This window comes from Leptodactylus fuscus, chromosome 9, assembly GCF_031893055.1.
Source record: "Leptodactylus fuscus isolate aLepFus1 chromosome 9, aLepFus1.hap2, whole genome shotgun sequence".
NCBI lineage: Eukaryota > Metazoa > Chordata > Amphibia > Anura > Leptodactylidae > Leptodactylus > Leptodactylus fuscus.
In genome coordinates, this window is record NC_134273.1 from 70,967,721 (window position 1) to 70,980,190 (window position 12,470).

Consider the following 12,470-nt stretch of genomic DNA (forward strand, 5'->3'; position numbering starts at 1 on the left):
ATTATAGCAGGTTATAGAATAGGACATAACTTGCAGACTGGTGCGGGTCGGACTGCTCAGACCCCCATTGATCAGAAGAATGGGGGCTTTTGACCCCTGCTCGGAATACAGCTTAATCCTGTATATACGGGAGACTGTATAGGGTCACCAACACTTCACGTCCACCCCACTTTCCTCCAATACAACAGAATTATGGCTGACCTCTCAGTAGAGATTTTGCACGTGAATACTTTTTCGTTCCAGCGGGCTGATGTGGCGCGGCTGACATCTGACTCTTTCTAAGGATCACTGCTCTTTGTACTGAGCGGTGACATTTTCTCTATTACGGTTGTGACATGAGAATACAGTCCCTGTAATGGAAGCATTTCCCTGCTCTCTCCTCTGACCTCATGTCTGGGATCAAGCACAGGAGGTCACGCCAGCGGCAGCCACATCCGAGAGATTACAGTCCCCAGTAATGGGGGAGGGAATAATATTTGCTTCTTTCACTTCAAACGGCGGCATTGTACTAGCACAATACAGGGAGATCATAGGAAAATCCATGCGCTCGCTGCTCTCATGTTACTATATATCTACCGGCAGCGCCGTATACTCATTTACATCTTCTGATAGAATTCGGTTAGTTATTAAGAAGCGGGGATGTACGCCCAGGTCACGTGTAGAGAGTCCATACTGCGCTTCTCCATGACAAGGACAGAAATCCAATATAGCAGTGGTAAACTATAACACCCAACATGGCATGCGGGTTCTGAATGCCAAAAAGCCAATTTAGGCTTATCTCTATATTCCAGTTTTATTCTGTATGGAGTTGGAATATGAGGCTTTTAATGTATCTCTATATTGGTCCCCAATGCAGAATCTGTAGCAGGGCCCCCAACTATAATGTGTTGTCTATATCATCCCAGTCTCCGCATATTGGAAAGAGACTACCTAAGAAGCAAGGTTGAAACTATATCCTCCACACCCCTCAAATTATGTGCGGGTGCCATCACCTCCAATTTCTCTATCTTTATATATACTGCACACGGAGGTTGTGCTATTCTGTACTAAGTTGTCATCCATGCCCGGAGCTGGGGTATGTGCAATGTGTAACAATACAGACAGACAGGGTTTATGGAAAGCTGGGTGACCACTCTTGTGGACAGGATAATGGCTACCATTAGCGGTTGTCACTCAGTATATAAGACGAGCCAAGTAGGCAAACTTTTTAAAGGCTTGTACAAGGTAATACTCTCTATTACTGGAGGAGTCTAGATTTTATGGGGATCATAAACCTCACCTCCGAGGTGACATAATTGGCTTTACCAGTTCTTCACGTGACCCTTGGCATATAATGTCACAGCCTGGGTGGTTCAGTACTTCTGACTTCTCAGAATTCTGCTCAGTCACGTATATGAAGGTGTGTTAAGCAAACATGTCAGGCCCGGTGACTTCAGTGACAGGACGCCCATACACCTGCTCTTACTGAAGAAAAGACTGGACTGGACTACAAGGCTCCGCTCTATCCAACCACGTCCGACTGACCCCAGTCCATGAATACTAGAACTCCCATCGTCTCCATTTACTACTCTAGTCTAACTCATTTAACCCATGACTTCCCAATACCGCACTCACCTGGCGAGGAATCCGGCCATGGTACCAGGCATGACTGCGTAAATCTTCGCTGCTCAGCTTCAGCTCCTCCTCCAGCTCCTTCTTCAGTTTGTCAGGTGTCCCTCCATCCATAATATATCGGTCTTTAGAGAACTGAAAGACACAAGATGAGCGTGAGCCCTGGCGAGACTCTCTCCTGTGCTGGTGTCACCCGGCTCCCTCCACAGCAGCCACAATGCAAACAGGAACTTTCATTTTGTCACCTGTCACATGGTCTGTCACCAGTCCCTGGGATGTGGGTGTTCCTGAACCTGCCTGTGATCAAAGGCCTTCACGCAAGGATCGGATGCACAGAGGCTACACCTGGGTCCTCTATGGTTTACTTTCAGATCTCCCAGCTGCCCTTTGTACTAGGTTTATGAGCTGCAGCCTACAGACTCTTATCGCTTAACTCATGAATGACCGGCGGCTGCAGAAATAAAGGGGCCTTGTATAATAATACATTTTATTTATAATACAAGTTATACTGAATCTTAGTAATACTGTGTGCAGGGGCCACTATGGGGCATAATACTGTGTGCAGGGGCCACTATGGGGGATAATACTGTGTGCAGGGGCCACTATGGGGGATAATACTGTGTGCAGGGGCCACTATGGGGGATAATACTGTGTGCAGGGGCCACTATGTGGCGTAATAGAGCACGCAGGAATGCGGCGGGAGGGGTCGTTCGGTTGAGGTCTTTGGTGTCGGTCAGGAAGGGAGGGGGGGTGCCCATGTCAAAAGTTCGCCACAGGGCCCCGCCATTCTTAGTTACGCCACTGAGCAAGTCCGTTCTATTTCAGTTGTACGACTGGCAGGTCACTGGTTATTTTCTCCCTGGATATAATAGGATTGTGTTGCAGCAAAACAGAAGCCAGTACAAGACCAGCCGAACAGCCCTAGGCCACAAGTCCCATAAGATACTCGGCATATACTGCAGATCAGATGTATTTTATTAGGGCCAATGTGAAGAAAGGACAAGAGTATCATATGGTGGAAAATATTCCACTTTCTCCACAAGAGTCCCCTTCTAGTAAAGGTCAACTAGCCCTGAATTTAGAGATATGGATGAGATACAGAGAAACCTAACTCCCTGGGTGTCCTCACCCTTTCCCGCAAGATGTAAATTTAGCCACTGAATCTAGAGGTCTTACAAAGTTTAGCCGGCCATTTTTGTCCACCCACTCCCCACAAATGCACATGTACACAGGGCTTGGCCTGAGTATACTTATGTTCTAAACTGGGAATGCGGAGTAAGCGGCAACCAAACACCTCCTGCAGCAGCATACTGTATATCCACTAAGAACAAAAGGATTGGACATGTTGAAATCCATCTGCCCAATCCATCTTTCAGCTAATATTTGTTGACATATATGTTAGACAGGAACGTTGCGAATGGAGGTCCAGTGGTATCAGTCACTACCGGGACTTGAACCCAAGTGTGGCCCCAAAGGTCCCCCTGCCACATAAAATATACCGTTTTTCTATACAGTACAAGGTAGGTAGGGGCCACATTACAGGTTTTGCCTGGAGTCCTTCGTCTTCAAGTTACACATCTTCTTTCAGATTGGCAGATCTTGAGAAAATTGTCAGACATTAATCTGAAGTGTAAGGCAACATAAACAGAACATAAACCTGCACCAAGAAGAAGTGGATTTGATGCCGTATAGAATGAAGAAATGTTAATTCCAGGTGACAGACTCGCTCTAATCCTCCCATTACCAGTCACTCATGTACCAGTTACCATTGTGGGACATTCAAGACACAAAGGAGTCTTTAGAAAATGCTTAAGAATATGGAAAATGTAATGAGAGGATTGTGCAGCTTATGTTTCAATTTTACATAAGCCAGCTCTGAAACCATGAGATCTCTCACCAATTAAGAGAAATTTCTAGAGAAAGTAAAATGCGAGCCTGCACGGGCTCCTGAAATGTGTGCACAGTGTATAGGAAAGGAGATCTGGATGAAGTGGACAAGCAGGGGTGTTCCTGTGAATGCAGCAGGAGAGACTAAGTTCTTGCATCCTGGGCAAGCGAACATGCATGTATTTCAGCTGGGCACCGGTAATAAGATAAGATAAGATAAAATAATCCTTTAATACTGGCAAGATGAAACGCCTTAGGGAGCTCTAAGCGGGGACTCCAGAACTGCCCAGATATTACTAACAGCTTAATTCCAGAGACTGTTCTAGCATTCAATATTTTCTAGCTGCTGCCACTTGTAATATCTAGACACTGTTACAGATATATACAAGTTATCTAAAAACCTATTTCAATTGTCACGGTCGAAGTGTGTCCGTCAACTTCTCTCCAGTAAAGAAACAGTTTACTGAAGTTGTGGTTTACGTCTGTTTATTGCTCCTCTATCTGTATCTGCATCTACATGACTATACCCATTGGCCACAACCTTTACTAGTCCAAAGTGAAGGACTCCAAGCGGAGATTTCCCTGAAACCCTGAAAGAGTGTCAAGGTCAAAGATCAGAGAACTGCTTAGACTCCCCCATCTCAGTTTAGCTAGTTTTAATCCAGCTGGGATACAAAGAGTTCCCTTTCTCCCAGTGCATGATACCAGTTATACTGTGATAAAAAAAAATAAAAAAAAGTTTTGAAAACTTTTGACGGTCCACATGCATCAAAGCTTGTCTAAATATAATGGATTAAATTAAGATAAATATGTAAGTATATAAAAAAAATGCTGTATTTTTTTTTTAAACAAAGTTTTTTATGGAAAACATATTTTAAAGGGTTGTCAGACCACAGAAAAATATCCACAGGGTTGGGGGTAACTTGCTGATTGTTGGGTGTCCCACCGATCTCAAGAACCAGAGTGTTCTGCACCCCATTTATGACCAGGGTGCCTGATTGTACAGCACATGTACAGCACACATACAGTATGGGGACAGCCAGTGATATCTTGCTCGGATACTGTGGATAAGGGGTAACTTGCTGGGACTAGACGGTCCCTATTACATTTTTTTTTTTTTTTTTTTAATGTAGATTGTGACCTCCATATAGGGATCACAATGTACTTTTTTTCCCTATCAGTATGTCTCTGTGGAATGGGAGGAAATCCACATAAACATGGGGAGAACATACAAACTCCTTGCAGCTGTTGTTCCTGGCGGGATTCGAACCCAAGACTCCAGCACTGTAAGGCTACAGTGCTAACCACTGAGCCACCGTGTTGCCCCCCTATTAGAATTTTTGTTGATTTTATTTTTTAATTTTCCATGTCACAATCCATCCTTTACAAAAGCATTATATCCTGCAATTTTCAATCTTGCTACTAAGCTGAACAATAGACTAAGACTAGTCAATTCTATAGAGTTTTCATTACATTCCCTTTAAAGCAGGTGGTAATATCTACTCATGACAAACATTTTGGATCCCACTTACTAGTCTGGAAAAAAAGGCTTGGTAACTTGGCTGAAAGATTAGAAACTCTTAGCCGTAAGTGTTCCTTCTGAAAGTAGATGAAAGCGTTACAGACTCCCCGCAATGACTCAGATACTGTGATGTGCTGCCAGTCCGTCCACAGCAGAGCACGCCATACTACACAACACCAGCCCTGCTGTACTATACATAGTCACAACACATAATACATCGCTTATACCAAAGAGGATGAATGCAATCTAACGCAGTGATAGACGCTAAAATACAAGGCAATGCTTATGGCTTATGGCCAGGGCTTGTTACCCAGATCTGCCTGGATTATTACAGCTCATATACAGGATTACTGGAAGATCCTCAGAACTACATCTGTCACTCAGGCCGTCCCTCCCCAATTAGCTCGGTATTAGCCGTGTATTGATCATGTTATTCTGGAGCCAAAGCTCTGCATATGTCAATACTCCTCTACCAGGGGACGTCTAAGCCTCTGGGTATACAGAATACACATGTGCCCACCCTGTCTCCGCTCACTATTGTGGGCACTTCAGGGAACTGGACTGTAATCTATTTTACCCACATCATTGCTGCTATACCCTTTATGACAGCAGTTTGGGTTTGGGTGAAATAGGTGCATTGGTTAATGGCTTCATCCAAAGCAATACCGACAAAACTAATTGGGGGGGGGGTTATAAAAATTGCAAATTTCAAGGATAGTCTTGATAACGCTCCATACTGAATTCACTACAGCTCTGATTGATGAATATAATTCTAGAGATTCAGACCTGCCATAAGATGTGTTATACTTACACAAGAAGAGCAAAAGTTGGTCCCTAAACCCTACACAATTGGTAATGGTGGCCACTAAGTTATCTTTAATTCTAGCAAAGTAGACATGGCTTGTATTGAAAGGGTTTGTGCAAGAGGAAAACTTAGGGGGAGCAGCTATAGGGTTAAATGAGACCATTGTACTACCTGCACTTGCCATTAGGGGAGCTCCTGACATGTGGATTAATATAGCGAGTACTAAATGTAATGGTAGCTTCATACTTCTATGCATTTAGGGAGCTCTTCACAGATTTTAATGCTTTTTCTGGAATTTTGGTAGCAGAGAATATGGGGGTGAATGTCACCGTAATGGAGCACTGACCAATATAAAGATACAATATAAATTGGGGGGTGTTGGGCCCCCACCATTCAGCTCAGGAGCGGATATGCAGAGAATGGAGCAGGAAGCAGACAGCTCTGTTGTCTGTATAGTGGCAAAACTAAGTTACTGCCGATCAATTTCCATTCACTTAAATAAAAGCCAAATTGTAGAAACCTGGTTTGGCCACTACACACAGAGCAGAGCTGTCTGCGTCCTGCTCCATTCTCTGTGATCGGTGGGGATTTCTGACATCAGGCCTCCCCACTAATCTGATATTGCAGACCTATCCCTAGGATATAGATAATATATATATAATATAAATATTTTTTAGCCTGGTAAACCCTTTTAAGTAAAATGACATAAAATGTATACTTTAAAGGCACCAGTCGCCGCTCCTCCATTTATTACATGTTCAGTGTAAATATAGTATATTTTGCTTTCCGTCTCATCCCACTGTTATAAATATCCAGACAATTCTCCGGCATGCACAGAGTTATTAATACACGGTATCCGATGCTTTTAGACAGTAAGTGTACAGTATGGCCCCCGGGGTAATAGAATGAGTCTCACAATAGCAGAGAGGTCTCATACTTCCTGTGTAAGTGTAAACTGATGCCCACCTGAGACTCGGCGTGTCGGCCCATCAGTAGATCCCTTAGGGCTTGGTGACATCATGTGGACGCCTCGCATCTAGTAACATGTAATCTCATTATTAGCTACATATTGGATTCCAGACTGTGGAGAGATTGTATCGGTAACACTTCCTATGTTGTGAACAAAACAATTGTATGCAGAAATATATAGATCTATCTATGACGTTATTTGTTCACTGCGCCCACACTAGACTGACTATAAATCCCATATCATGCGATTGCGCCCAGTATTCTGACACTTTTTTGGCACCTATAGAGCTGTTTTTTTAATGTTTTACAAGTTACCATGTAAATATCTACATTCCACATAACCCATTTTTCTCTTATCATATATTTGAAAAAAATATTGCTGGTTGCCTTCGGAAACAGACCGCGGCCTAGCTTATCTCTGTTGTCAGGCAAGTGACAGCTTAACCTTATAGAGGACCTGTACATGTTTGCATTGCCCATGAAATAAGACAGGTATATGACTCGGTGTTGTCCCGCACCTCTGTGACAATTAAAGGGGTTGTCTAGGAATTGGAAAAATCCCAGAATAGGCTTCAGGTGTCCAAAGCCGCTGTCCATTTGGGCAAGTGCTGACCCTTCACCATTGGAAGTCCTTCGTCTTCCCTGGACTCCTTGGGGATTTGTACAATTTCTGGACAACCCCTTTAAATATTGGAAGTTCTTCAGGAGCATGGAAACCCTTTATGGCCTACATGGTGGTCACAGTTGCTTTTGGATCCCACATACCCACAGCACTGCATGCCTGGTGAAGGAAACTTCTACTTGTCAAAGGGACAAGAAATACGTTCAGGTGGAACTGCAATGGAAAGAATTATTTCTCTAGACCAGAGATTTCTTTTTATGACCGCTGTAAAATCTAACATGTGTCAGTAACACAAAGGGTGGCGACTGCATGAATGCTCGGCTGTACTAAAAGCTCCTCCATTGTCTGAGGACCTAGAAAGTACATAAACTCCGGGCAAGGAAAGTTTCAGATTCTTACTACGAGACACAAATGCTGAGAAAGTTTTAGGAATGTGTCCTAAGGGTCAAGAAATCTCAGCTGTGCCTCAACAACTAAAACAACACTCAGGCCGGGGTCCGGGCGCACACATACCGGCCTACTGTACACGAGATGTCCAAGAACCAAAACCGGATCCAGCTGCGCCTACAGTGAACTTCTATTTCTAGCATTCTATATACTGTAGTAACGCTGTGTACTTTGTCCTGTATACCTGTACATGGGATATACCAATACATAGTATAGTGATCAGTCTCCATGCACCATTATATGAGCCTTGTCACACGTTCACCAGTGTTATTAGAGTTACTATACCCAAATACCTCTGCCAGACTTAATGGTTGCAGTTCATGTACCTGCAGCGAGTCAGTTTCTCATTAAGGTAATATCTCGCTACTCTTACCCAGAATTTTATATGTCACATGTGGTCAGTGACAGACTGTGGTTTATTGAGCTCTTCAGGTAAAATAATTCTGGAAGCCCACCGGCCAACAAAACCTAGGACATGGACCATAGTACCCTTCAAATGTGGGTGGACCATTACTGTGTTAGAGCCCAAGTCCACCAGGGATCCTTTAGTTTTCTGCTAGGCCAGTCTGACATTGCTAGTGGTAGTCACTCTCCGGCCTGGCTCAGACTTGCATCCTATTAGGGGCACTTCTTGTGTTTCCCCTTCACCAAAACAGCTCCTCGGGCCCTTCTTCCTCCTTGGCTGAGCATTTACACTGTCTCCTTCTGAACCAACTCCTTTAGGCTCAACTAGGGGCAGCACTCTGTATATGGTATATGCCAACTCACCAGGGCGCCCTTTTTATATACATCTCCCACGAATGGTATGGTGCCACACTAAAGCAAGTTCCGCATAGGGACCTGTCCCCTAGTCGCCATTGCAGTGTCCCATTTAGAACTGAATTATAACTGTAATGAAACATTGCTTGTCTTCAGAATTTTGCATTTGCATCCATATAATTCAGTAGGACATTCCTCTATGGTGGATGTTGGAACTTTTAAGTTGCATTCTTCCAGTTGTTGACCTCTAGAATTTAAGGGCAAAAGACATGGGAACTGCATGAATGGTATGTTCAGCTGGATACAGAGAGCGGAGGAGAACATTGTAGATCTTAATTAAAGCCCTAATAAGAGGGGGAGACGACTGGCGGAGCCTGATAATCGCCATCACGTAATAACTACTCTGGCTGTATACCGAATGAGAGTCGTGAGAAGGCTACACTCTATGGACCTTTGGGTAGTCCTCTACTTGCCAAATCTCCCTACTGTACGTAATGGGCGCAGCTGCATCAAGAGGCAGCAAAAATACAAAGATGTGACCGGGGATATAAATACTCAGCTAGAATGTGAAGAATCAGCCCGGCTGGATATAGCAGTGCACCTGGTACAAGGAACTAGACTATAATGCAGCTTTCACCTTTGGTGAACCTACCTGAATATGTTTAGCAATCGCTTTCGGTATAGGTTTACTGCTGTGAGTGTAAATAGCACTTACGATAATAAGAGGATATTAATAGGTTACTATTTAAAGGGGCGGTCTGGTGTAGAAAGTAATATCAAATACCCCGTTAGCAAATTCTGCACTAATAGCGGGAAGACTCAGGACACTCATCTGAGGCTGCGCCCGCACTTTCTGGATGGACCATGGCCAGGATGAACCTGGGATGTGTCCGAACACTAGGCGGATGGGGAAATCATGTGGTTTCTAATGAATGTAACTAAAAGCTCTTCAACTTTTGATAGTCACGTGGTGACTAAAGGATAAGTATCTGACTTCATTGATAAACCCCACCTTACTATAAATATGATTAATGCCCAATTATAATACTGAATGCCATTAGAAATACTCATGATGATCTCTATAGATCTGTATGTGTGGCCTGCTATCAATCATGGGCTATTATTATTACACAAGAACGCTGTGCGGCAACACGGCTTCTATTTTGCATCTAAATTCTTGCAGATTATTTTTCCCATGGCATGTCGCAGTATTTATAGTATATGTAATATGGATGCTGTGCAGGGACACAAAGTATGGCAAAGGTTAGGGCGAACTTTAGGTCGGCAAGTCTCGAATTTCTTGACTGCTGTAGTTTTCTCATCTGGACGGTCTGTATAGTAGTAAAGTGTGAGAGCAGTCCCAGCCCCCACATACTGTAACCCACAATGCAGCATTGCTTTACAGATATTACATGTTAAACAAAGTATACATTGTTTTTGTCAAATCCTCTTAATAAAAAGTGTGTAAAGAGTTTTTCACAACAGTTACGTCATGTATACCAAAAGGACACTAGTCCTAGGAAAGTAGTCAAAAATGCACCCCAACTTGGCCCCTGTGCCCACAGGCCACTGACTTAGAAAGTGGGTGAGGTGGGGCAAGAATCTAGGTGGGTCGGTGTGGGGGCGCCAAGACCTGACAGATTTATAGCAACTCATGTCGGTTCTCTGCGCTGGACTCTCCATCGTTGGGATTGCTGAAACAGTGGTTACCCATGGCCACCGGCGGACCCATTTGACTATAACGGGGTCTGCCATTTCACACCGAAAGCAGTGGAGAGAAACGTCATCCACGCAGGACTTTCCTCTCCGCCGATGTCTGGCGGTTTCTTCGGCCTAAGTCGGTTCCTGGCTGGTGTAGACTTGTGATCAGACGCCGACATGCACAAGAATTACTAAGACTCCAGAGTCTATTAGTGATTCTGGTGAGTCGCCACCTGCTGGCGAATTAACCAAGACTGGCATAAGAATTGCCAGTCTTAATATATATATCAGGCAGCTTATACCCTATGAGCACATGTTGCTGTATACATTGGGAGCATTTCGTGATGTATACATTGAACTAGGAAAACACGAGTCGTGAGCATGAACCTAGCCCTCCATTATAAAATACCTGTATATACTGTAGTGTGGATGTGACTAAGCCTTAGTGTATATACGCAGTGCAGCCTGGGTAATACTGGAGATCACTGTCATGTACATCGGCTACACCAGACGCTATAAATAGTAAACTACAGATCTAAAAATGAGAGGACAAAAAAAAAAGGAAACGGATTCAGCATTTCTGGCTGGAAAGAAGCATATTTTGGGTTTTCTTCCCAGGCTGCACACACTCATAAATACTCTGTGACTTCCCAAGGGAGGATTAGGATGGATTAGCTGAAATGGAAGCGACTATGGGAATCTCAGGACGGCTTCAGAAAGACAAATAAATAAGAATATTTACTACGTCTAGTCGGTAAAATGAATCGAAAATGAGCCTGGCAAACTCCTCCTCAATGATCTCTTAGGCCAGGGCTACGCCGCCATTTTTTGTAGCGCTGCCGACCGAGTGTTTGTCCATTGGCTGGTGTGAGATGAATGGTCAGTCTGCATGACTAAAGGCAAACGCTAGCAGAAAAACAAACCCATTGAAGTCAATAAGAGGCTTTTTTTTCAGTGCTGAAATTCCACACCAAATTCCTCACCATTTTCCTCCGTCTGAGTGGACCCTTAATTTCAATGTCAGTGAACGGGGGCTATCGAGGTTATTTTTGGCCATTTTCTCGGATCCTATGTTCTATTTTTGGCTGTTTTCATTATAGGTTGGACTTGATGGACTAATGTCTTTATCCAACCTCATCAGCTATGTATGTAACTAAAACGTATGGGGGATCCGTGAAAACAGGTGCCCCTCAGGTCCAAGACAGCCGTGAAAAATTGTATGTTTTTCACAGCCATTTTACACCCCAGTTGTGTGAATGTAGCTCAACAGGGACTGTTCTGGTGACAGGCTCCCCTTAAAGGGGGTCTATAGATTATTTCAAATTACCCGTTCCAAACAATAATGCTAAGGCTAAACAGGGAAATAGGGCAAGGAAAATTTCAATACTCCCCTGTGTAGCCTTATGGTAAAATTAAGTTATGGGCGTGGGGGTTGAGAGTGTTTCAAAAAGTTTGCACAAAGCCCCCCAATGCATTAAAATGGCCCTGCCAGTTTAGCGTTAGCTTTATTGTTTCGAAGAGGGTAACGTATAGGTGACTTTCTTTAAAAAACCAAAACCACACACACACACACACACACACACACAAGTAAACCTCAGTGGAAGACACATACGACTGATTTGCAAGATTCAAATCTCAGCTCTAAAAAAAATAAAAATATAGAAAAATAAAAAATTACACAACGGTTTTAGTGGCAGGACACATGTCGCCGTGTAGTTCTAGCCTTGCTGATCACGAGAACAGAGAACTATTTCCCTGTTGAGACGGAGAGTCTGCATGGACGACGCTGCATCATTCATGGAACAGCTGGAGACAGAAAACACTGTATGGCTCAGGTATCTCTGGCACTCTCTTAAAATTAACGGAGTTGCCATGCACAGGCCACCAACCATTCCCATTTATTTCGAGAGACCTTTGTTCTTGTGGTCACTGCTGACCGGATCCCTGCTGATTCCCCTACAACATGAAATAACCAGAATACCACTTTAAACACAAGTCGAACCTTCAATCTGCACCACCTTGTCCAAGCAGTGTATCTAGAGGCTAAAAAACTTCCTCAAGACTCCAAAAAACCATAACCAGAATCCTCCACAACTAAAAGCTATCAATATACAAAGCAATTCCATGGAGTTCTATGTAAGTCACTT

The 12,470-nt window shown here is 43.6% G+C and overlaps 1 protein-coding gene across 2 annotated transcripts in view; it reads right to left on the reverse strand.

Moving 5' to 3' along the window:
• Positions 1–12,470, reverse strand: part of BCAR3 (BCAR3 adaptor protein, NSP family member) — a 72,773-nt gene that overhangs the window by 8,812 nt on the left and 51,491 nt on the right. For both annotated transcript variants that reach the window (XM_075286554.1, XM_075286556.1), the window contains one exon: positions 1,615–1,746. In XM_075286554.1, coding sequence (XP_075142655.1) covers positions 1,615–1,746 — 132 coding nt within the window. The remainder of the gene's footprint in view (positions 1–1,614; positions 1,747–12,470) is intronic.